The 24,651-nt window shown below is 40.2% G+C and overlaps 1 protein-coding gene across 16 annotated transcripts in view; it reads right to left on the bottom strand.

Annotated features, from left to right (window-relative positions):
* The window catches only part of Mecom (MDS1 and EVI1 complex locus), a 551,859-nt gene that overhangs the window by 50,798 nt on the left and 476,410 nt on the right, over positions 1–24,651 (bottom strand). For 9 of the 16 annotated variants that reach the window (XM_021195395.2, XM_029537217.1, XM_029537215.1 and 6 more), the window contains exon 3: positions 8,360–8,494. In XM_021195395.2, the coding sequence (XP_021051054.1) occupies positions 8,360–8,494 (135 nt within the window). Of the gene's footprint in view, positions 1–8,359; positions 8,495–9,670; positions 9,717–10,747; positions 10,793–11,154; positions 12,128–24,651 lie in introns of those variants that run through there. The other 7 variants (XM_021195400.2, XM_029537223.1, XM_029537224.1 and 4 more) reach the window with 4 other exon arrangements.

The raw sequence follows: 24,651 nt of genomic DNA on the forward strand, positions 1-24,651 counted from the left end.
CTCTCTCTCTCTCTCTCTCTCTCTCTCTCTCTCTCCCTCTCTCTCTCTCTCTCTAAGACTCTGCTAGAATGAAAGGTAATCCCAGCACATAGTAGAAAGGCCGAAGAACGGTCCTTACAGTGTGGGAAACAGGAACATGGAAATTCTAATATAACAATCACATTATTTAATATCTCAAACTCAATTGAGTTATTACATATCTCAAACTCATTGATCTCTTTTAAAAATCTAAATTTGATACCTGATACTAAAATTCAGAAATAGATGTTAAGAACACTACTGAGTTTTCCATACAGTTAAACTTTTTCATAACATAAAAATTTAATTTTTCTAGCATATGGATAGACTGGATTTTTTTCTTTTCCAAAAAGCATGAATGGTATCCTTGGACTTCTGAATTCTTCAACTTAAAAAACTAAGTATCTATAGCAGTTGTTTTACTAACCGACCTTGCCATAGTCTTTTATCACCAACTTTCATTGTACTTCCTCTCACTAGCAAAATTGATGACTCTTCAAAAAGAATCCTTAATTGTTTACATAATTGAAAAACAAGATGTGAAAAAAATCAACATTTTGCTCCTTCAGTGTCAGTGACATTTATTGCTTAAGCATAAATATACTTGTAAATGGGCATCACTTACTATAGATAAAATTATTACAATTAATATGTTTTAAGCAAACTCTGAAACCAATTCTAGATGCAAAAAAGTCCACAAGAGAAAAACAAAGAATTTAAAAAAATATAGCAGTGATATGGACAGAAGTCAGCCAATTCTAAGATTCTAGATATCAACTGTCACTCAGTATTACACATAATTTTGTACTAAGACATACTATGTACTTTACATGTGACATCTAATAAGCAAAGTTCATATTTTCAATAAATTTACATTTTTACATAAACTATTAACAATCATATGTGTTAATTGTTAATGTGTAATGACAAGATTAATTCTAATTGTGCTTGATATAGGTTACAATTAATTATATATTGTGATATATATAGTATATAAAAATAAACTGAGAATTAACATTAACTAAGTACATGTCATTGGATGCTTAGTTCCCTCCGTTTCTTTAGCTTAAGAAGACCACACTACAGAGGGCAGAGATACTCAAAAGCATTCTGAAGAAAGTAAATAGTCCACAGAAGGCTCTCAGACTAATTCAGTTTTGTCAAGGCCTCTGTCCAACCAAATCTTCCATCAAAATAACGATATTTCCATTTGTCCTTACAAAAGGTAAAATTGTGTGTTTTTGTTCATTATTCTGCAGAAGAGAAAATTTAAGAATCTTTCAGAACAGCTTTGCTGATAATCTGATACACTTGGGTCACCTCAAAGTGCTATGTTTGTACTACTGACTTAGAAGATAAACCAGTGTCCAGGAGAAAACAAGAAAGAAAATAGACCATTTACTCTTTAAAAGATGAACAAGGCCTCATTGTTATGGTTTTCCATTTAATGTCTCTGGTCAAACACTGGAAGTTTTATTTATGCATAATATGCTGCACTTGGCATGTTTAAAAATGACAGAAGTGTGAATTATGAGTGACCTGCAACCTATTCAGGAAGTTCTAATAATTGAAATAATAGAGAAATATACTCCCTGCAGAAACTATATGAAGAAACAGCTTTTTTAGACTATCGCTGTTTTCTTCCCTTTGAAGCTGTCAGCTGATTTCTCCCTCCTCCAACTCCTAAGGTTTGGCTGGAGTGCTTTATTTTTCTATAGCTTCATTCAAAGGACCACGCTGGAGCAGGGAAAGCCAAGTGGCTGGGAGGGAGTCTGAGTGACAGTGTCCATGTCTGAACAGAGTCAACGTTTGGTGGGAACGTCTCTCTCAGTCTTGGTGCTGCAGAGACAGCCTGGGCTCATACGCCACATGTATACACACTTGGCCATCCCAAGAAGTACAACCTGGATCCTTCATCCACCCCAGCAATGTGGGGAACCCCAACTCAAGAAAGCTAGAGTGAGGTCAACCTTTTGACCTCTGGATAAAAAGATCCCAGTGTACATTCTGCGTCTAATTTTACTGAGAGGCAGAGAAGCATCTTTGGAAGACAGATATAGACGGCCAGGAAATAAGTCCTTCCATGGCTAAGCCTTGCCCAAGCCATACACCCCTTAGTTTCTCCAAACAAAAGGTGTTCTGCATCTATCTCTATAGCCACATTGAAAATCAAGAAATAGGGGATTGGGATGGAGAGAGGTAGCCTTGTGTCCCCAAGCTTGCCTGACCATGTATGAAGCCCTGAGGTCAATCCATGTGCCTAAAATAAATAATTGCATTAATACACTCACACACACACACACACACACACACACACACACACACACACGACAAAGTGGGGCTTCCCTCTGTTAAAAACATCTAGTAGAAAGCATCATTGAAGTTTTTTTTTCTTCTATGCATTCTTAACTCATTATTAATACTATGAGAAAACAGCCTAATATAATTTACTGAATTAAAGAAGACAAAATTGATTTTGGTTCTAGTTTCTATAAAACGGAAATAGCTGAAGGGCCACTTAGTGTGCCTTTAAAGCTGTGTACCCAGCGTAGAAGCCTTGCACCAGTCTCTGAACTAATGTCTCAGGATCTCCTCCACAGGGCCAGCAAGGAAGGTGCCCGTGTAAGGAAAGGGCTTTCCTTACATTGACCTTTTGTTTGTTTGTTTGTTTATCCTATGTAAACCTCTTGAACATTCCAAGTCTTTTCTGAAGCTTTGGCAAAAGTGGCACAGCCTCATTACAGAGAAGCAAAAGATCATCTCTGGGTGAGGCACTTCCAAGCTGGAGGCATTTCTTAGGCCCTTGACCACCACGCTCTCCTTGGTGGCTTGTGAAACGTGCTGATGATTACCTTTCTGGCTCTGTACCAGAAAGAGCTAGAATCTCCTGAGTGCTCTATGTTTTCAGCTCTTCCCGAATGAAAGATGATGCAAACATTGATTATTAAAAATGTACACGTGATATAGTGGGTGACTGTTTCAAGTTAATATGGCATTAATACTTCAGGTCACCATTTTCAAGGCACAGTGTCTGTGATCCCCAGTGAAAGATCTCTGTATGTATTGTGTCACCATCATGGTCTGAGCATTATATACAGGGAGGGGGGGTTGGACTGTTTTTCTCATGCAAATATCAAACAGCAAGCTATGTCTGCGGCAGTTTCATCTTAGGGTACAGGAAGCAACTTATCAGGCAGATAGCATCCCCCCCCCCCCGAGTGAGCTCGCACACTGCACTCAAAGCTGGTCCCTGGGTACTGCCAGCTGGCATTCATCTTAAAACAGCAGAGTACAACTTTGGTATAAAAGTAGGATTTGACTTAAAAGCAAAGCAAAGCAAATGCCCAAAGCCAATAATAACTTTAACATCAAAAGAAAGCATAGAGAACGTGGACAGAAATCCTTGTAGTGGAGGAGAAATTAACAAATTACCTGACAGTGGAGGCAAACATATTCTACAAAGTGGGGGTAGCTGAGGGAGCTCCCCGTTCTCTACACTCTACACTCAGAGCTGCTGGCCTCATTGTTTTTGCATCGTGTATATTAAGTGAATGTTGAAGAAAAGTGGATTTTCCCCTCCTCAGTAAAAGGCCAAAGAAAATAAGTTAATAATTGAGCCCATAATAAGCTTGCAATAACAACACTGTTCTAGTGTCAGCCAGTCCGATAGCATCACTCATATGAGCCTGAGCAGAGTGGAAGCGGGTGTGCCAAATCAACCATGATCGTCCTGGAAGCAGTTAAAAGTTTATAAGGTAAGGCACAAATGAGAACAATGCCCATTCCAACTGAAAACACTGCAGAGTCTTGCTGCCATTCATTAACCACCAGGGAGCTGGCAGGATCGCCTAAGTGAATTCTGCCTTCGTATTCTTTGTGGGGCACACATTCTTCTATGTCTCGTTGCTTCAGAATGGACAACAGGCATTGGGTAATCTCTTATCGACATGTTTCTTTTGATTCAGAGGCAACAGTAGACTTCTCTAATTCTAAATACCAGCTGACGGGAGCCAGCTTAAAAATGAAAGTACTTATCACTTTGCATAAGTGACAAGGTTAACAATACCTTGGCTGCCTGAGAGCTTTCCTACATTTGAGGACCATGTGAGGGCAGGACAGGAGTTGAATGACTATGTCCCTTTCCATGATGCAGAATCCTAATACACACACACACACACACACACACACACACACACACACACACACACCATCCTACAGAATATGCTCAGGTCATTCTGGCCACCCTAATAGAAAGACTGGCTTGTTTTTCATCTGAAAGGTCAACTTATGTGAACTAAGCATTAATGGACTCTCTCAAGGTAATTCAAAGAGTCTGAGTTTTCAGAGTAAAAAAAAAAGATGCTTCAGGGTTAAAAAAAAAAGTACACAAAACTTGTGGTTTTTATTCAACGATGATAAGAAAAGCATTGCTTGTAGACAACAGATAGCCTGTAGGTAGGCCTGCCTTTGATTTTAGGTAAAGAATATAGGAAAGTAAGATTAAGAGGGGATTGATCAAGGATGGAGAGAGATGCACAGGTAAGAGGAGACCAAGTCTAAAGAAATGTGCTACTTCTTCCAATCAAACTGGTTTGCAAAGGGGAGCTATGTAAGACTTCAAGAGAAAGGTATTATCATGACAAGTAATTTTAAAAGCCCGAGTAAATCATTTAGATGTCTGGACTATTTGATTTTAACTATGTGGTGATGGGAGGAGCTCCTGGATATACAGAAAGATCTCTGGATAATTGATAAAGCTCTTTCAGGTGACCTTTCTGTGTTTGGTCCCCTTGAGGACTGAGGTTGAGACAACTTTCAGTCTCCAACTTAACTCCTGCCTTTGCTCCTGCCCCGCCCTACTGCTCAGAACCAGTTGCTGTTTCTATAAGCCACCCAAGCTCTCTAACATGTCCACTCATTGTCTGTCACTGTAAAAATTTCCCAGATCAATGCTGGGTGTCAGCAATGAAGCTATGTGCTGTTGAACACAAACTTTAAGGAACATGGGAAAACAATCTAGACACCAGGAGTCAGAAAGCTTGGATGTTTGAATGGTCGTGGTATTCTATGGGTTGTCTATGATTGAGGTCTCACTCTCCTGCTGTCTTTGGTGTGGCCTTCCTTCATAAAGATAAATTACTACAGTTAACTCTGTGCTTCCAGTTGGAGAATACAACATCAGTCAGACTCGAAGCTACTTAGGGATTATGTTTTAGCAGCAGTGCCAGCACACCCAGAGTTTCCATCCTCTCAAACATCACAGCAATAACTTTGAGAATGTGAAATAAAAGGCCACCTAAAATCATAAGACCTGAGTCTTTTCTAGGCAGCAGTGTGAAAAAAAAAAAAAAAAAAGAAAGACACTATCTTTTTAAGGCTCACTCTGGTATGAAAATATCTGAAAGTAAAACACACACACACACACACACACACACACACACACACACCCCTCTGAATCTGTTAAAAAGTTTAAACCAAGGAAAAATCACTTGGGATAAAGTGCTTATGGAAAAGTAGTGGGAAATGGTTAATTAAGTGGTCCCTGTTTCTGTTTTACGACACAAATCAGATTACATTCATTATTAGCATTACTCAAAAAACAAAATCCACCAATCAAACAAGGCCAGCATGGGTTTGATCCCGGATGCATGTTTTGACAGCTTCCTACTCTCAATTTCAGCATTGTAGCATGCATATTTATTTTCTTTTGTAGATATTCTCCTTCCCTCCTTCCATACAAGCGTGAAGCTGATTTAAATCCATTAAACTGTAACTTAAACATTAGAAAGTTTTTGAACATTTATATTCACCAAAATAGACTGTACTATATGCACTCTTCATTTGTTCAGGATAACCATTACCTTTGTTTACTGGGTCATCTACGGGGCACCAGATTTAGACCAGAGCTGAAGGGTTTACCTGCAATTCTTTAAAAGCCTACAATATTTACCATAATTCTTTTAAAAACTTAAAATCCTTCTAAGAATCAGAGCAAAAAGGAGCATTCTTATGACTTATTCTAGACTAGTACAGGTTTGTGCCGTGCAGGAATAGCTGATGTCACTGAGCAGTCAGTCCCCTGTGCAAGGTGTCTCTTGATGTCTTGGTAGTAAATGAGTGTGTTTATGATGTGATGAACTATGTCTATTCACCATTTGGCAGACCCTACCATGGAAAAGAATATGCAGCGACAGACCTTGAGAGTCTCTGTTGTCAGTTCTGTCTCATTGTACCTGGTCTAACATCACATGTCGAAGCTGTCCAGAGATGCCCATCTAAATTGACATCCTGGAACTGCTTATGAGCTTATAAGTAAAGGTGTTTATAATATACGTGTGCACAGTATCAAGGTGTTTGCCCTCCTTTGTTCTGTTAGCTGGGCTCAGTATAACATTCTACAGAGCCATACCTGCCACACGTGTGTCCCTCACCTTTGACTTTCGCTCCTGTTTATGGATGAGCCTGCTTGACCATGAAACATCAGTTTCATCATTATGTTATTTGATGTACACTCACTATGTTATCATCTTAATTTTGGCTTGTGTACCACAGAAGTTTAAAATGAATAGTTCTAAGACATGATAAATATGAATCTAATATTGGTGTTCTGTGTCTCTCTCAATTACTTTCACTGCTTCTTCAGTTAAAACAAGTAAACATGATGTTCTTGAGAGAAGGTTAATGTATTTTCTTTGGAAATGATGCCTATACAATGTGTACTCTCAAACTAATTAAAAGTGACAATTGTAATGAGCAACCTTATTCATACATAGTCAGGAACTATGGGATTTTTTTCAATGCAATTAAGCTTTGCAAGAAGAGTTTATTATAAAACATAAAAGTCAAATTCAAAATTGGCTACAAGTGTCCTTGTATTAGCTACAAGTAGCCTTCTTGAACCATCTTTTCACTGACTATATAATTCTTTCAGATAAATACTGAAATATATCCATTTTTAGTAAATATGAACAGCAAATAATCATTAGGATATATATGTGTGTGTATATAATTATATTATTTCATCTTAAAGGTATTTTTTGAGGTTCTACACTTTCTTTACTAGAAAATACAGCAAAAACATTTTACCCCCTCATAACACCTATCCATTTCCCATACTTATAAACAGTAGGTGCTCAAAAAATATTTGCTGCTGGTGGTGACAATAACTCCTAAGACAGACTTGGGATATGTTCTGCTCAAAATCAATAACTAATTTAATAATATTTTCATTTGTCAATAATACTTTGTTCTCTTACAGCAAAGGGAAAAACCCAATTGATGAGTTTATTATTTTTTGATTATGCTGATGATTTAAGTGATTCCTATTTAAATATAATTTTACAACTTACTACCTCATGTTTCGTTTAGCCAGTAAAAATTATCTGAGAGCTGGTGAGATGCCAAAGAGCAATCTCCTAATGATGACTGGGACTCTTGGGCTCATGATGCTAGACAGCTTTCATTCAGAACCAGCTAATTTAAACTTTCCTTTTCCTGGTGTCGTGGGCTGCCAAGCAACCATTTCAACATGGTCTTAGAAACATATATAAGTCACCATGTGGTTAAAAGAACTAGATGATTGTAATACAATTAAATTTTAACCCAGTGATGTTTGTAAGAAAAAAATCAGCAGGATGAACTTCTCATTCTGTAGGTATTCTCAAACAAAGTTAAAAGACTCCTAATTTTATTAAGTGTAAAATTAGTTTCATGATAATAATATGATTTTTATTTCATAGTTACTTTTCTTAAAGTCACAAAATTCTCCAATTGTGAAAACTTTAAACTTATACATTATATAAAGGAAAAGTATTTTGGTTATTCAAAGAGTAAAAAAATCTCATTTTATTATGTTGACTTAGAAAATTAATTATAATTATGCATTCTATAATGCATAGTCAAGTAAGTCAGCACCAATAACATACATATACCTCTACCTACTATTTCAAATAAAACTATAGCTATTCATATATCATTACAAATTCTGTATAAATTCTCAAATTGTTTTAGCTCTATACATCCTATGAATGTATCCATTTGGATGATAAAGAAAAAATAATGTAACAGTAAGTATCAAAGAAGAACTTAGGGTCACAATACAACAACTGCAGTATTTATAAAGATGCTAAGACAACATGAATAATCACCCAAAGAAAACATCAGTGAAAACAAGCAGAGCTGAATATGTCTTCGTTCTGCATCTTGGACTTGTGTGCTACCTTCTACCGTCATCAACAAACGGGCCACATGGGTCTGCTGCAGCTCCCTGTTACTTTTACTCTGAGGCTCCGCTGCTGTGTTAGTGCTCTCAGAGAAAGACAAGAAAATCTTTACAACATACCTGATCATTTATCTGGCATGCAACAAGGTTGTGCTGATCATAGCAGCCAGCGAATCTGATGTACTTGAGCCAGCTTCCTACATCTGGTTGACTGGCATCTATGCAGAACTTCACATTGCAAAACTCATCTAAGATCTGGGAGGAAGAAAAAGAGAACAATAAATTGCTATAGCGGTCCATTGCAGCAAGTAGCCAGTTCCTTGAAAATATTTCATTGAAATGCATATTCTTCCTTTGAATCTTTACAAGAAAAAGGTCAGGCAGCACACATATTATTAAAGGAGACATAAGTTATGCTGCATTTACAAAAGACATAAAGCAATTGTAACAGCACAAAAACTGATTAATTGGTTTCAAAATAAGCCTGTTTCTTTATCATCCATGAAAAAAAACCTCATTAACTTAATTAAATTCATTGTGTTTTTTCAGAAAAGTTATATAGAACACCATGTAGAACATAATATTTCTAAACTAAACACTCAATATTTAGGTTTGGATAATTCAACTGTCAATACTGTAGCTCTGTATAGTCTCTTCTTTAACTGGATGAAGGTTTATGCATATTTTTCGTCATTTTAATTCAATTAAAAACTTTCATTAACCATTATTAAATTTCATTTATTAGTTTGTATTTCCTCACCATAAAATTACACTCTTAGCTGAAGAACTGCCTCATAGATGCTTCTAACCAAAGTAAAAAAAAAAAAAAAAAAAGCAAATGAAATTTATATAAATATGAACATATGCAAAGTATAACCTAAGGCTCAGTTAACCAACACCAATACATGTTTTCATGCCACATACAGCAAACAGAATAACAAAGTGGTTTACATCCAAAATTGGTGGATGTCATCACATGCTGCCTGTATTGCCTTATGACAACGTTTTGTCATCACAGATGACTTGTGCTTGGCCCATTCTAAATGCTAATATTACCAAGGACACTTAGGAAACCTAAAGTGAGACAGGAAGCTTTTACTTTTAAGGTTTCATATACTCAAATCAAGCCTTTTCTGAATCATTAACCTCAATAACTTAATATTAAAAGCTCTGGAGTCATTGAGCCCATGGTGGAGAACTAGGGGCTGGTAATGCTATGTCAGTCAGTTCATGCAAACTGTGAGGGCTCTTTCTGCTCCAGACTAAATAGCACACTCCACAACAAAAACTAATGACTTAAATAACCCTTGAACTCTGCTCCTGCTATACCTGCCTGGAAGTTCACATGAAACCCTTGGCTATATGGCCTGAAAGCAGTTTTACATAGAACTCCAATAACCATCCACTTGCAGATTCAAGTCATTAACTCACCATAAACTTCAAGAACTCGGTTCTGAGCGTTCCAGTCTAAAGCCCTATGAATAAGTCCTTGACCATGAGGCCCTCAAAGGGCAGTAAGTCGTCCCAGGACTTTAAAAAGAAAAAAAGCGATAACGGAAGAGAAAGACAATAATTGCTCCCTCCCCCTCCTTCCATCTCTCAACACTAACAGAGAGTTAAATACCCTTTCTATGGAAGACACATTTTAACAAATACATTACTTATAAAATTCCAAGAACTAAGATGTTCCTTCAGCTAGCTCTCAAGGCTGAGCAATGCAGATGGCACCGAGATCTCTACCCTTCCCAGAAATAGAATGAATAATTAGCACAGATTTTAAAGTTTGTTGTTTTTCTTTAGGTGAGATTGTTGTTTTGTTTGAGAATTTATTCTGATTTGGGGTGTATTGTTTGTTTTCTTGACTAAGAAGAAAAGGGGTGGGGAGGCATGTCAACTGACACACCAAAGAAATATTTAATAAAGGAAACTGGTGAACCCTGGTCTCATCTCATGCTGCAGAAAGACATGGAAAACTCGTTCATTTCAAAGTCAGGAATCCTCCACACACCCCCGCTCAGCTTTCAAGCAGAGGTAGGGAATTAAAGATTACATACTGTGCACATAAAATTATAAGTGTAATTTTATTTCGTGTTAACATCCCTGCTGCTGCCACTGTCAACAGGGAGGCTAATTAAAAAATAATAATAATTTCCAAAGAATGTCTCTCTCTTTTTTTAACGTAATGTTACACGATTATTCAAAGGTTTCACCAACATACTGATTCCTTGCTCTCAATATTCCTGCCCCAAGGCTGCCTGACTGTCCTCACTCCTGGCAAGTTATCCACTTTTGATTTGCTACCACGTCTTCATGTGTGTCCAAATGTCTCAGTCACCTCGGAAATCTGAATAAGATAAGCAGCGCATCTTCTCTGGCTAACACAGTCCTGCCTTTTCAAAAGCTGTTAAGCTTCAAAATAACAACAATAGTAATTTCTTTAGGTGGACTTGAGAGAAAGGCCCTTTCAAAAGAAAAAAAAAAAGAAAGAAAGAAAGAAAGAAAAAATACCTAAAGGAAAAGAGGGGAAAATCCCAGACTGTAAGCCAAAAGTCCGAATGTGACTTTCTCAAGGCAACACACGCTGTTGGCCAGTGAAGCTGTTACTTGGCAAGGTGAGACTCCACCGAAAGCCACTTCCAAAGTCGCTTGGCTGGTGCCAGGAATTCTGATTTTTGGCAACCCCACCTTCAGCGTCCCCGAACCTGACCGACTGAACGTAGGAGGGAGGGAGGGGAAGGAGGACGCGAAAGCCGAGAAGGCGGCAGCCAGCCGGGCTGACCCACCCGAGACGGCGGAGTCCCGGCGACCAGGGACGCTCCGGGGACACGGGGACCTCAGTGCAAACCCGGGACGCAGACGCTGTCCCCAGCGACACCCTGCCCACAGCCAAGACTTTTTAAAGTGAGTTCGCTTACCTTCCGATTTCTACGGCCTCAACTCAGCAATCAAAAGCAATCACAGCAGAATTAAACAAAAATAAAATCAGCGGCAGCCGGGTACTCGAGTTGGAAAATCTTTTCAAAGAACACCCGCTAACATTTCGAGATATGTTAAAAGAAAAAATAATTTTTTTTAAAAAAAATAAAAGCCTCGTGTCTCCACTTCCAGTTGGGTGTCTGATAAGTTTGTCGTTCCCTGGGAGTTGATCGCCAGGACCACGCGTTTCGGATTTATTGTCCGCCAACAGTGTTTTAAGACCAGAATTGAGCCGGGTTTGGTGTATTTGGGTTTTTTCCCCCTTCCTAAATGAGCTCGCAGCTATTCCTTCTGGTCTCACTACCTCCCTCTTTCCTCACTTTCTCTTGCTCTTATCAGCCCGATGTGTAATGAAAGTTATCTGAAACCTACTAAAACTTCTCCCACTCCTCTGTCGCAGCTCCAGGGGCAAGACCCGCAGGAGGAAAGTGTGCGAAGGTAGGGGGCCTGCCAGGCAGGCCAGGACGGCCCCCCCAGGTCCTCCCAGAGCCTTCTCGGGGCCAGACCCTCACCGGCTCGTCCCCTTTAGCCACTCCGCGCCCAGCCGCAGGGTTTCTATTTCATGAACTGTCTCTTTAAAGGGGATCTGCTCGGCCATCCAGAAAGAAACCGGGGCGAGGGAGAAAAGGGAGCTATCTCCAGAGTGGTCGGAAGCCAGACGACGGGCTCCTCTTTCAGTAAATTTTTAAAGTGACAGCAGCCTCCTCTGGCGGGAGAGGTCACAAAAAGGTCGCCAAGACCCAAGTCCTATAGGGACAGACTGATTATAGATGCACCATCCCGAGAAACATGTAGATTTCTGCCGATAAACAACCAATGGGGAGATTTCTCCAGGCAGGATTTGTTTCCCCAGGGAAATCTCTTTGGTTTTGATGTCCTGAGCACAAGGGTGTGTGTGTGTGTGTGTGTGTGTGTGTGTGTGTGTGTGTGNGTGTGTGTGTGTGTGTGTGTGTGTGTGTGTGTGTGTGTGAGAGAGAGAGAGAGAGAGAGAGAGAGAGAGAGAGAGAGTGAGTTGGGTGGGGGATGGGAAGGGTAGGGTGGAGAATTGCTTTCAGGGATGTGAAGGTGCCAGACTACCCCAGGCAGGCTGGTAGTCTGGAAGCTCTGAAGAGGACCAAGGTAACTCTTAGGATAAAGAGATACTGGCTCACACTAAAGTCTCAAGACAGCAGTTTCAAGAGTGAAAACTAACAGACATTTCCAGTTTTCAGTTAAGCATGTTTTAAAATAAAATGTAATTTAAGTTTGCACTTAAATTTATTCCCATCATTTTTATAGTTAGGTCCCCAGAAATGTGTACATTTTAAAAATACCCCTACACACACACACACACACACACACACACACACACACACACGAAAAAAATCTTAAAATCTAAAGCATTATTTTCATATCTCTCTCCCAAATAGATTGTAGTAGATTGAGAATATTTTCTAAGTTATTCAAAAGGCCATGACTCCCCCAGAGTCAAGTTATGCAAGTGGTTGCTTTTGGTGATTCATATTTTATACATTAGATAACTTTATAATAAGTTTGGGCACTTTCTACTAATACAATGCAGAGATGACATTGGGTGAAAAAATTTGGATAATGGATGGCAAAATATAAGAATCCACACGTTTATTTGTAGATAAATTTGGAAAAAATTTGTTAAACCCATTGTTTAATTGAGAATAAATGCTTCTGATAAGAAAACTCCATTCATAAAAGCAAATAGAAAGATCCAGCACACATACCCACCAAGAGAAGACAGAAACACCTCCTGGACACCCCCCCCACCCCCCACTAGGCAAGAGACCTGCCTCTGAGCTAAATCCCCAACCCTCAGATTCAATTTATTCCCAACTCAACAATGGAAAATTTAGTAAAATGCCTAGGTCTAGGTACCTGGGATGGGTGGAGCCGGCCCACAGGCTTAGAATGTGTGCTGACATTAAACTTTTATCTATGAATCAGGTCTCACAGTACCACCCACATTTCCTTCTCTCCAAGGGCAAGTTAATGTTAAAATCCAGTAGATCTTTATTTTCCCCCCAAAATGCTGATCGAAAAACAAAAAAAAAAAAAACAGTGTCAGAAGACAAGGAAGCAGGTGACAGTAAATGACTAGAGGTGGTGACTAATTCATTTTGGTGACCTGTTATCTATGACACTGAACTGTTATTTCAGATAATGTCCATTGTTTGAGGGGGAGGGGGAATCTCACAGCAGTGGTAGGTAAGACAGGGGTAAAAAAAATCCTTTGTAAATAACCTAAGCATTGAGATATTCCCATAGAGCCCTGCCTGAGAATCGTCAGGAGTATGGGCTTCCCTGCATTGATCTTGGGCCCTTCCTCAACTTGCCCATTGTTGAAGCGCTTTTTTTCTTTTCTTTTTTTTTCTTTTTAATTTAGCCATAAATTGGACTAGCTGGGGCTATGAGCTGTTCTATTTTCTTCCTGTCAGGATGAGAGATTTGTTTTATGATGCATTGTGTATTAAATACAAGTAATCTGGGGGACTGAGTGCTTCAGACACTTCAGCTTGATCAGGGGGTCTGAGGGCCCAGTGCCCCAAACCATTCCCAGCCCCTACTCCACCCCGTCCTGTCCTTGCAGCACCCACTGCCTAACCTTTTTCAAAGCTCCTCAGAAAAGGAGGAAAGGTTGGTGGCAAGACAAAGGTCCTGGGAAATCAGTGACAGGTCCTGACTAAATTCACATTTCAGGGGGGATAAAAAAAAAAAGAAAAAAACCTTTGAGGTTTTTGTTGTTGTTGTTGTTATTGTGTTGTTTTCTCGCCACTTATATTAGCTTCTGTTGTGGGAGGCAGGGCGACGGGTCTAGACGGTATTCTTGCAGGTACGGCTGGAGGCCGGTAGGTGGCGATGTATCCCGAAATAAAGTACAGTGCCTGCAGCCTCCGCTAGCTAGGTGAACCCACCGGGACCTGACAGCCTGCTTGCAGCCTCCAGGTCACACATGCACAGACCCTGGGAAACTGCCTGTGTGGAGAGGATGCTCCTGCCTCTGAGACGCCCGTCTCCAAACGCAGTCTTAATTTCCTCCCTGAGACCTTGAGAGATGTGTCTAAAGACAGAGGGGATCCATTCTAACATTACCACTATCAGTTTAATATTTGTCTCTTATTAAATAGTATCAATATCGGTGTCGTGATTCTCACTCTTGTACAACAAATAAACTGTAGGAAAGATTACACGGCACCATCCCAGGGATCTGGGCAAAGAAAGTCTAACAGTAGCTTCCTGATCCCCACTCTCCTCACCTTCTCCCAACCCCACCTTCTTTTGCATATAAAGCAGTAACTTCACATGATGACAGCCATCCTGCTTTGTCTTGATATAACTTGAAATTTAGAGAGTCCCACAATCTCACAATAAATGACAGCGCGCCCCTCCCCACTCTTTACTCCCCACCCCAAACCCGGGCATGTTCTCTTTCCAATAGTAACCCATCAGGAGATTTTTACCCCATCAGAAGAAAAACAGGCCCAGACAAGGGTAGAAGGCAGAGTTTTGCTTCCTGTTAGTTAGGAGCTTTCTAAAATAATAAATAAATACAAGGAGCCAAATACCACCACCAACTCCCTTTACTCCTTGGATTTCTAGAGAAATCTGTTTACAGTAGTTACCAGCTACAAATTAAGCCACTGCAAAGCTGCCTTCTGCTTCGCGGTAATCAGGAACACTCATGTTCTGCAGAGCTTAGCACCGCCCTGGCGATGGACTATTAAAAATAATGGTTTTACCTTCATCTCAAACCAGCTTTAGTTTGCAAGCACGTATCAGGAAAGATGATCTAGCTATCAGGGTAGTGGAAGGCAGGAGGCAGCTTGAAGCAATGTATGGCTTTGAGAATGCATAAAACAGAGTAGCAATCAGATTTTTTTTTTTCTTAAAGAATCATACTTTTAATACGCTTTTCAGTAGTAGGCATGGCACGCTTCTTTTCTTTATTGCTCTTAACTGTTGTTTAACCAAGAAGACGACATTGGGAAATTCTCGGTTTGAGCAGAGCTGGTAGATTTTCTAGGAGTCGGTGCACTGGTTGATGGCTAGGCTGGGGTGGGAGGGGTTAATGTGTTTTCTTCCTGGTTTGAAATGGGTATAAACCCTCCACAATCCTTCCCCTTCCTCCCCAGGCTGCAAGGACTGCAGAATCTTTAAAAGGCCCAAAGATTTCCAATAAGGCCATGGGTTCTGCCTTCATGGTGTAACTGTTTATTTAAAATAAGTCAATATATTAGTTAAAGCGGTAATAAGTTAGTGCTCCAGTATTCAAGTGATTCCCACAGGACTGTAAACCGATGCCTCTTTTAAGCCTTAAACTTCATGGCTGTCCCAGAAGTAAGAGTCCAGCTAATGGAGGCCCTATGGGCATGGTCCATGCCAGCACATCATTAAAAGAAAGAAAAGCAGTCCACAGAAAGCCAGATGAAATGACTGCACTGTCCACTTTTAATGGCTTCCTGTGGACAAACGGCCCTGTAACACTCAGCAGAGGACGGTATTTAAAAACAAGACAACTTGCTGGCAGTTTTCAATACCATAAAGTTAATAAAGTAGGTTCCCATTCACCCTGACATTACGTTTTGAGTTTATACAGGAAGGTCCTTTATAACCTCAGCCTAAGAAGTCTTTTTAATTCTGCAGCTCTGGGTTCTTGGGGTGGCTAAGCAGCCATTGAACTCTAAGCCTGACTTTTTTGTTTTTCTTCTAACACCAAGCAAATGTATTTTTTTGTTGGTTTTTTGTTTTGTTTTTATTTTTTTGGTTTTTTTTTTTTTTTTGAGGGGGAGGGGTATGGGGGCATCTCATATGCAGTCTCTCCTTCACAGACTATTCGTGAAATCCTGCTTCATACAGTTCATACAGTTGGGAAGCATGAAATAATTTGAGAAATTGACATTTGGCTGAACAATAACCGCTTGCTAATTAAATTAGCTTTGTGTATAGATATTGATGTGTGTTTAAAAAGAAAATCAATGCTTTCTCTCCACGGCACAGTGGCACTATGGGAAGTGGTCAGACTTTCACCTAAGCTTAAGTGAGACACAGGTAAGGAAATTTCAGCATGTCTTCAGGACTCAAGAGATGTGTCGCCCATTCCTTTACAAATGTTACCCCATTTTCCTTCCCTCCGACTCCTCCAAATTCTTACCACCTATCAGATCTTTTAAATCTTTTCGTTCCATGAGATTTAAATAAAATTCAATGCTCAAGTGCAGAAACTAGATCAGAAAGCCCAGGGAGCAAATGTGATGAATGTTCTGTTTGACTTTAATTATTTATGCTGCTTCATCAGGGAAGTATGTCACAAACTTGAACTTGAATTCTGGGATGCTGGTAGGCAGGCTTGCAAGTCTGCCCAGCCAAGCACCAAGCTATAGGCGCAAAGGCTCCGAACCCCCAGAGCATCCTATTAGCATGGATCTCCAGAGAGATCCTGGGTCATTTCTGAGGGCCTCTGCCTCTCTTCCTTTGTATTTATTTATTTTTCCTTTTCTTAAGTTGACCAATACAGTGCTGCAGAAAGGAAGAAAAGAAAAGAAGGGAAAAGAAGAGAAGAGAAAAGACAGACAGACAGAAAGGAAATTAAAGGTTAAAAAAAAAAAAAAAAAGGTAAATAAAAAATTTCCCCTGGTCTGGAAACAGGCCCCACTGAAAGCATGTTAATCTCCGCCTCAGTAATTTGGTTCTCCAGGAGAAGACAGAAGCCCTGCTGCTGTGCCCTGCACTTCATAAATCACATCTTTATGTGGACAAGGTCAGGGCACCTAACAGCTCAGACATGGGCCTTTGCAGTGGCTCGAGGATTCAGGCGTGTTTACTCTCCTGCTCGGCTCTCGGAGGAGTCATCCAGCGCGCTTCTAATTACTTTTGATTATTTTCATTTGCCGGGGTCAGTCTGGCTTGGCAGGACTGCTGGAGGGTTGACTTCCTACACATCTTGATGTCTTTGTAGGACAGCACTGTGCACGTTCGGAAGGAGCGCCACATTATTGTCCCTACAGTGTGAAGTCCTCTGTAAGACTATGATGCAAAGTTACCCCGAAGGTGCCTACTACCTTTAATTAGCCACATAGCCACAATCCCTACCTGATTGCTTTTACCAATACAGCACCCAACTTTAACACCTGAGTATTTTTTAGGATGTCTGGACAGAATGAAATCAATTTCCCTGCTTCGATTTTTAAACATATTTAGTAATGAATAGCAACTATTCTGAAACTAAGATGAAATACTTTGCTGAAACAACAGCTCAAGTGTATAAATTATTGTTCTCAAAGATTTATTTCCCAAACTCCAACTACAGCTGCCATATTTAAAATATTTTCGTTGGCTATTTTGATCTATTTCCTGAGCCATTATGCTGAGTGGCTAGAGTATCATAGCAAAGGGGCTTCATTTAAAGTTTCGGTGAAAACCTTATGATAAATAAGCAGTTTAATAAAAGACAGCAAAATGGTAGGGGAGCACTGCTTTTCTCTTGTATGACTGTCTGATGCTTTCGATGTGAACACATTCAAAGGGGGAAAAAAGAGACAAACTCTATATTCACAAGCCTAAGAAACAAAGAATCACAAAAGGCACGACTACACCTGTGCCAATAGGATAAAAGGCGTCTTTTATATCACTGAGGGCATTTTATAACCATCTTCAGTTTCTGGAGAAAACTAACCATGGTCATTCTCAAAATGCCAGATCTTTTCTTCTGCTACGTCGGAACAGATCTAAGGCAGTAAATGTGTTTGGGACTCACCTCAACTCTGTACGGATTGCTTTCTCCTTTTTCATTATTTTATTCATTTTAATTAATTCGGCCTTTTCAAGACAGTGTTCAGCACAGTGTGCAATAACTCCAGGGTCGAAGTCCTCCCCAGGGTTTTAGAAACCTACTCAAAAGTGCTTTGAGCCTCCTAATCTTGTGGAGAGAGTGAGTTGGAAGGCATGCATGCCTCGCCTCCACTCCTCCCGTGTGCCTTTGGGTAAGTCACTTAACCTTTGAGTTGATTTCCATGCAAGTTTCATAATATCAGCATAATGAGAGTGTTGGGAAAATCCATTGGGTAATGTGAGCGTGAGGAGCTCTGACTCCGTGGGAACAGGTCAAAATAAGTAAGTTGCACTGTGTCTGTACACCAGACTCAAGTAAACACATACGTATGCACAACACAGAAGCTAGTCCCGCCTGCAAGTATGACTGTACTTTTTTAATCCTTTGTTCCGCTCCAATGTCAGTTGCCCTAATTCTTATCTTGACCTTGGAAGAGGAGAGTTTTTAACAATTTGGGTCTCTCTCTCTCTCTCTCTCTCTCTCTCTCTCTCTCTCTCTCTCTCTCTCTCTCTCTCTAGCTGTACTTCCCTGGAAGATGCCGATCCACGTCTGGCATGCAGCTGAGCTTCTCCATTCCCACCCACTGTGTCCTCTGCTAATCAGCAAGAGAGCCTTATTAACAAAGGTGAACTGGGACCTAAAGAGGTATGCTTGAGCACGCCCACACACCACACCCACCCCTCAGGTCAGAAAAGGCATGCCTTACAATGTCCTCTGGTAGGCTTCAGATGCCCGAAAGATGGGAATTAGGTATAATTTACCCCTTGTTGCCTAGGGTCTAGGCTGGAACAAGTACTGAAGAGGTGTTTGCTGACCGGATACGTGCTAGGTCTCAGTGAGTCTGAACTCTTTAGGATGCCTGGGACCAACCGTCTGAATGACTGTAATGATCTGGTCACAAACCTTCAGCTTCAGCACACCCTTGACTCATTCTTGGCTTTATATTGTCCAGACTCTACTGCCCAGCCTTCTGCAGGATCTTGTCGTTGAAATGCAGACCTATCCCAGTGCGGGGGAATTATACGAAGCCCTAAATGTTAAGTCGTAGAATCTTGCATGGAACACAGCGTTTGGTCAATACAAAATGACTACTATTGTTGACAGCGCTGATGTAATTATTGTCACTCTGCCTGGAATTCACTTTACCTTGGTGACCTCAGGTTAAATCTTATCTACCTCTCCCCCACCCCCATTTCTTCCTTTTTGCCTACTGATTGGTATCAGCTGGGTCCAAAGCTTTTCTCCTTCACTGGGCTTCTCTCCTGGATTAAAGGCAGCTCAGTGTAGCAGGTTTGCCCTTAAGAAGCACCGTGATTTAGAAGAGGAAGCCACTCACACTGCTACCTTCAATTGGTGTCTTTTCACAGTAAACTACACTAAACTTGTACGTCTTTGTGAGAGTAATTATGATAAAACATGAGCACACGTTTGACTGACCGCCAACCTTGGCTGGTTGATATTGACTGGTTGATGCAGCCCCCGCCCCACCCCAACCCAGAGGAATCAGTTGATACATATTGATACATAGCTCAGTGTTTGTGGACTCCGCCACAAACACGTCTTCCATTGTTGCTGCTCTAGAGTAGAATCCTAGCCATTTTGCTATTTTCTCCCCCAAATTCATTTCTGTGTCAGCCTTTTCCCTGGGCTCAGTTTAGATTTTGCTGCAACTTAATTTAAATTTTTCCTTCTCCCTTTCCCCAAGCGGCCAGGCATTGGCTTTGTTAACCTGTTCGAGTTGATAGTCTCTCTTCTTCTCCATGTGAATGGTTCTAGTGGGAATTCTTATCATTACAAACCTAAGTTTCTATGGCATTTTTTAACAGTGAAAACTCATCTTTCTGAAATAACAAGGCTATAATAATGCACCACTTTACCAAAAACAAAAAAGCAAAAATCGATAAATAAACAACAACAACAACAAAAACCCCACACTTCTCAAACTAAACTAAACTAAAATGAAATAAAGTAAATAAAACTTACACTATGTCCTACTTTATTGGGGAAAAAAAAAAAACTGATCCAAAATTCAATGTCCTCTATAACTTAGTGTCAAGTTCAGCTTCCAGGCCCTTCCCCTGGGTTTCCCCCTACACCGACCTATAGCAGAGAAACGAGCACACAAGAGCACGCTCTTGACCCTTTGACTGGGTTCCTATGGCTCCTTCTCTTGCCTCTGATGGCCCAGTCATTCAGTGACTAGAGCCATAGATTAAGGAGATGAAGTGTTGGCTTTGTTTATCATGCTCACCCAACATCTTCTAAGCTGCTTGTAGCCTATTCTCTGCCAAGAAACATCCTGTACAACAACACATCCCGACTGGAGAACCATTCACAGGCAGTCCTTCTTAATAACAGATGTCCTGGGGCTAATTGACATAAATATATCTGCTTCCTGAAGCATCCCAATGAAAATAATGTAGTAAATGCTTTGTGAAAATTACAAATATAAGTCTCTTTGGTAAAATATGTTTGATCTTACTAGGCATCATGGAAGGTATTTAAACATACACAAACCCTCTTTTTCTTTCCACTGAAACACCTAGGGGAGGGGCCAGGTCTTGCAATCAACTTATTTTGTATCTGTTTCAAAAAAAAAAAAAAAGCATAAACATTCCTACGCATACTCTTCTATTTACTGACTCTACTCTTGTCCAAAAATAGTCATAAATAAAGAAGGCAAAAAAAAAAAAAAACCTTCGATCTTTATTCTAGAAACATCCAGAAGGTCTTTCACAAAGGAATTATCATCAGTAAATTCTGGCCAATTGATCCTTTACCTGTAAACTGTTAAAAAAAAAATGTAGTTAAGTATGTGGTATGGGAACTTTCTGGAAAAATGTATAAAATCTCATTTCACAATTAAATAACTCACTCCTATCATTTTTCATTAAAAGCCTTTCTGAAATGTAACTTTTACCATGAGCATAGTTTCACATGGTGCTTCGTGTCATTTAGTTTTCCTTAATATGAGTTGGCTTTATCTAGATGGATATTTCCCTAGGAGAAAGAAAAGCTTTGGGACACTCTCCAGGTGCAGATGCCTGAATTAAACATGAAGAATTCCTCCTACTGAGTTTTTGACATTGGAGTCATGTGTTGGGCCTGCTTAGAGCCATCTAGGCACTGGACTAAGTGGACATTAAATCAGACGGCATACAAAGTTATCTGTAGATAAACCACACCCCTTGAGGAACTAACACAGTTCCAGATGAATCAACTCTGCACACTGAAGAGCAGAAGTTCCCTGCAGCAACCACACCATCATCTCTACACGGAGCACCAACTGCCACAATTAACTTATGCCGTGATAAATTTACAGTCTGTTGGAAATGCTGAGCTCCAGGTACAGAGGCATACACTGAAGTAAGAGGAGGTGGACTATGGTAGGGCGTCTGTCTTCTCAATACATGGAAGGTAGAAGAGAACATAAGGCTTCAGAGACTAGCCTTAGACACGTAGCAGCTTAGAGGTGACATGGGACAGGGGCTGTAGGGGAATTATTCTACCATTTACACCTGTTAAACAGCTAAGACTCAATTATGGGTTAAATTCTTATCTATGATCTAATGAAATATATGTGTCCATTCTATGTTGATAATCCTAAAATTCCATTTTCTTGTCTCTGTGACTGTAGCAAGAATGCTAAATAAAATCTCTGCAGAGGCAGAAAAGTATAGCTTATAATCCACCAAATGTGTGGCATATTTTATAATACATACAACTCAAGGCCAAACTATCACAATAGTCTTTAAACTATCATCAAAATCCCAATGTTGTTCTAAAAACACGGACTTCAAAAGCACTTTCTGTAAAGTGTGTCCTATTCAGCTTCCAATAAACCCCTACTGTATAGCCTATCTGTATGTTTCAGAATTAAATTCTGGTCAGGTGTACCAGGAAGAGCACTAAAGTTATTTGTATTCTGTTTATACATTTTGACTAGAACAAAAATTTCCCAGGTTTGCCCATTTAGTATCTTACCATCAGAGAAGGGAAAGCCTTGGGGTCTTCATGCAGACACCTAAATTCAGCTACCCCAAGTTACATGAGTCTCTGTCCATGTGACATGGGGCTACTCCTCTGCCATGACATTGGGCAACCTCAGACCAGGAGCTTAGAATGGTACAATTCCGATGACTTCTGATTTTCAAGTTTATACTCAAACACTTGAGCCAAACTGTATCATCTCTGACTGACTTTTATTCCACTGCTCACTGCCTCCTTCCTACCAGAGCCAGTAGAGTCCGCTGTTAATGAACCAAACCTTAATAATTCACTAGGTACCTCGGTCATGTAACCTGAAAAATATGTTGTTGTTGTTGTTGCCTTTTCAGAAATGTTACTCATTTTCTGCACTTATCTCCTTGGCGCTGAATGCTGGGATATGTCCATAAAGTAAATATTTTCTATGCTGTATTTTGTCAAAGACAGTGGGTGACAACAGGGACATACTCCATTTAGTAAAATTTAACTATGATGAGCCGGAAATGGAAATGGAGAGAAGAAAAGAGATTTGTACCTTGCACAAACTAATGTCTCAGAAAGATCGAAATTATCTGAACTTGGATCCAATTTTGAAAAAAATATTGAATAATAATGGCAAGTGCAATAATTAGGGCCAAAACTATGTTTTTATGCAGCAGACTGGGAATCTAGCTTTGGATTTTATTTTCTTCTTTTATGTGTGTGTGTGAATTTATGTATGTGTGCCATCTGCCTGAGTGAAGATATCGGAGGAATGGGCAGGATCTTGTTGGGCTTGCAGATTGTTGTGAGCTGTCGTGTGAGTTTTGGTGCTGAGAACTGAGCTCCGGTCCTCTGCACGAGTAACAGGCATTGTTAAATGATGAGACACCACTCTAGCACCGGAAACAGGTCTTAATAAAGATGTAAACTGTGCATCAGGTCCAGGAAGGGAAAGAAAGAGGGGAGGGGAGAGGAAAAGAAAGAAAGAGTAAAGAGAGCTGTACATACCTAAGCAGAACACGGGTTTTTCAAGAAACTGAATCACCAAAGAATGTCTCCATTGAACACGGGAAAGAAAATCAGCTCTTTTCTGACTCTTTTCCACCTCTCGGATGTTTTGGTATGGTTCAGAGAATACGATTGGCACAGGATATCTATACCTATGCATACCTAGATGTATACCTAGATGTAATTACAACAGTTTGTTTTTGCAAATGTCCTGCCTCCTTTGGCCGGTAACAAGAAAGAAACGGACTGAATGCGTTAAAGCTGTCACGAAGGTAAAAAGATCTTTTTCCTGGAGTTCTGAAGACTGCAAGCTTCCTCCTCTCTGGAAGGCTGGAAACGTCGGGCTCATGGCGAATCAGCCTCTTGCACGGTCCTGCTAGGCTGTATCCTTCTCATGACAGAGCCCCCCAACCTCCCCCCACCCCCAGTCTGCTTCTACTTAGGTAGTTTTGAGAGAATTGGGTTTTGAGCCTCCTTCTTGCTACCTCTAAAACAGGAGTTAATGCACCTCCATCACAGGAGGTTCCTAGAATTAAGCAAGGGAGATTATCTTTATAGGATGCTTAATATATTGCCTGATCCTATGGATCCTATGGAGAGTGTATAGTGGAGGAAACTTAATACAAGAGACTGAAACCACAGAATCCAAAAGGCCCTTGCCACAGTTATAAGCCTCATGGTGTGCTGGGTGAGGAGCTTGTGTAAAAAGACATCCTGTTGGCTTTGTTGGTTTCTTCCTCTGTAAAATGAAGATAAATTAGCATAAGAGTGAGTGTGTGTTATATTGCTATTGAGAGGATTATAGAAGGTGATCTATATACAGGCCTCCCTCACTTCAGCGGCTAGCACGTGGGGACCTACAGTATGTCCATTATAATAGAATGCTATGTTGAGAACAGAATGACTATCTTCACAAATACCCTCTGTTTTCTGTTTATTATTTTATGTGTGAATCCTTTTCCCAGGAGAAACCGTTTTTCTTCCTCATTTATTTGCTGCTCACCAAAGCAGTAGTTTTTTGTTGTTTTTTGGTTTTGTTTTTCTAATTTTGGCTTTTTTAAAAAAAAGATTTACTTAATGTATGTGAAGATGCTGTCACTCTCATCAGACACACCAGAAGAGGGCTTCAGATCCCATTACAGATGGTTACGAGCCACCATGTGGTTGCTGGGAATTGAACCCAAGACCTCTGGAAGAGCAGTCAGTGCTCTGAATTGCTGCGGCATCTCCCCAGCCCTGGGTTGTTTGTTTGTTTGTTTGTTTGTTGTCTTTTTAATGGAAATACACTATGCCAGTATCAAATAATGGAAAGGAGATAGATTGGAAATCCACCATTATGGCCGTAAGGGAAGTCAGGGATCCTTATCCTGACAAGAGGAGAAAAAAAAAATTATCTTCTAAGAAGTAAATTTTCTAAATAAGGAAAATGAGACATAAGAAAAATAGTAATCTCTTTTGTCCTGTGCAGACAAAATACATATAGCATTGGCTAGCCTCAAACTAGCTATGTAAATGAGGATGACCTTGAACTCAAGACCTTCCTGCCTACAGTTTCCAAGTGCTGGATTTAGAGACATGTGCCACAGTGCCAAGTTAAACATGGGCATTTTCATAATTCTGC

Source organism: Mus pahari, chromosome 4, assembly GCF_900095145.1.
Source record: "Mus pahari chromosome 4, PAHARI_EIJ_v1.1, whole genome shotgun sequence".
In the NCBI taxonomy this organism is placed as follows: Eukaryota; Metazoa; Chordata; class Mammalia; order Rodentia; family Muridae; genus Mus; species Mus pahari.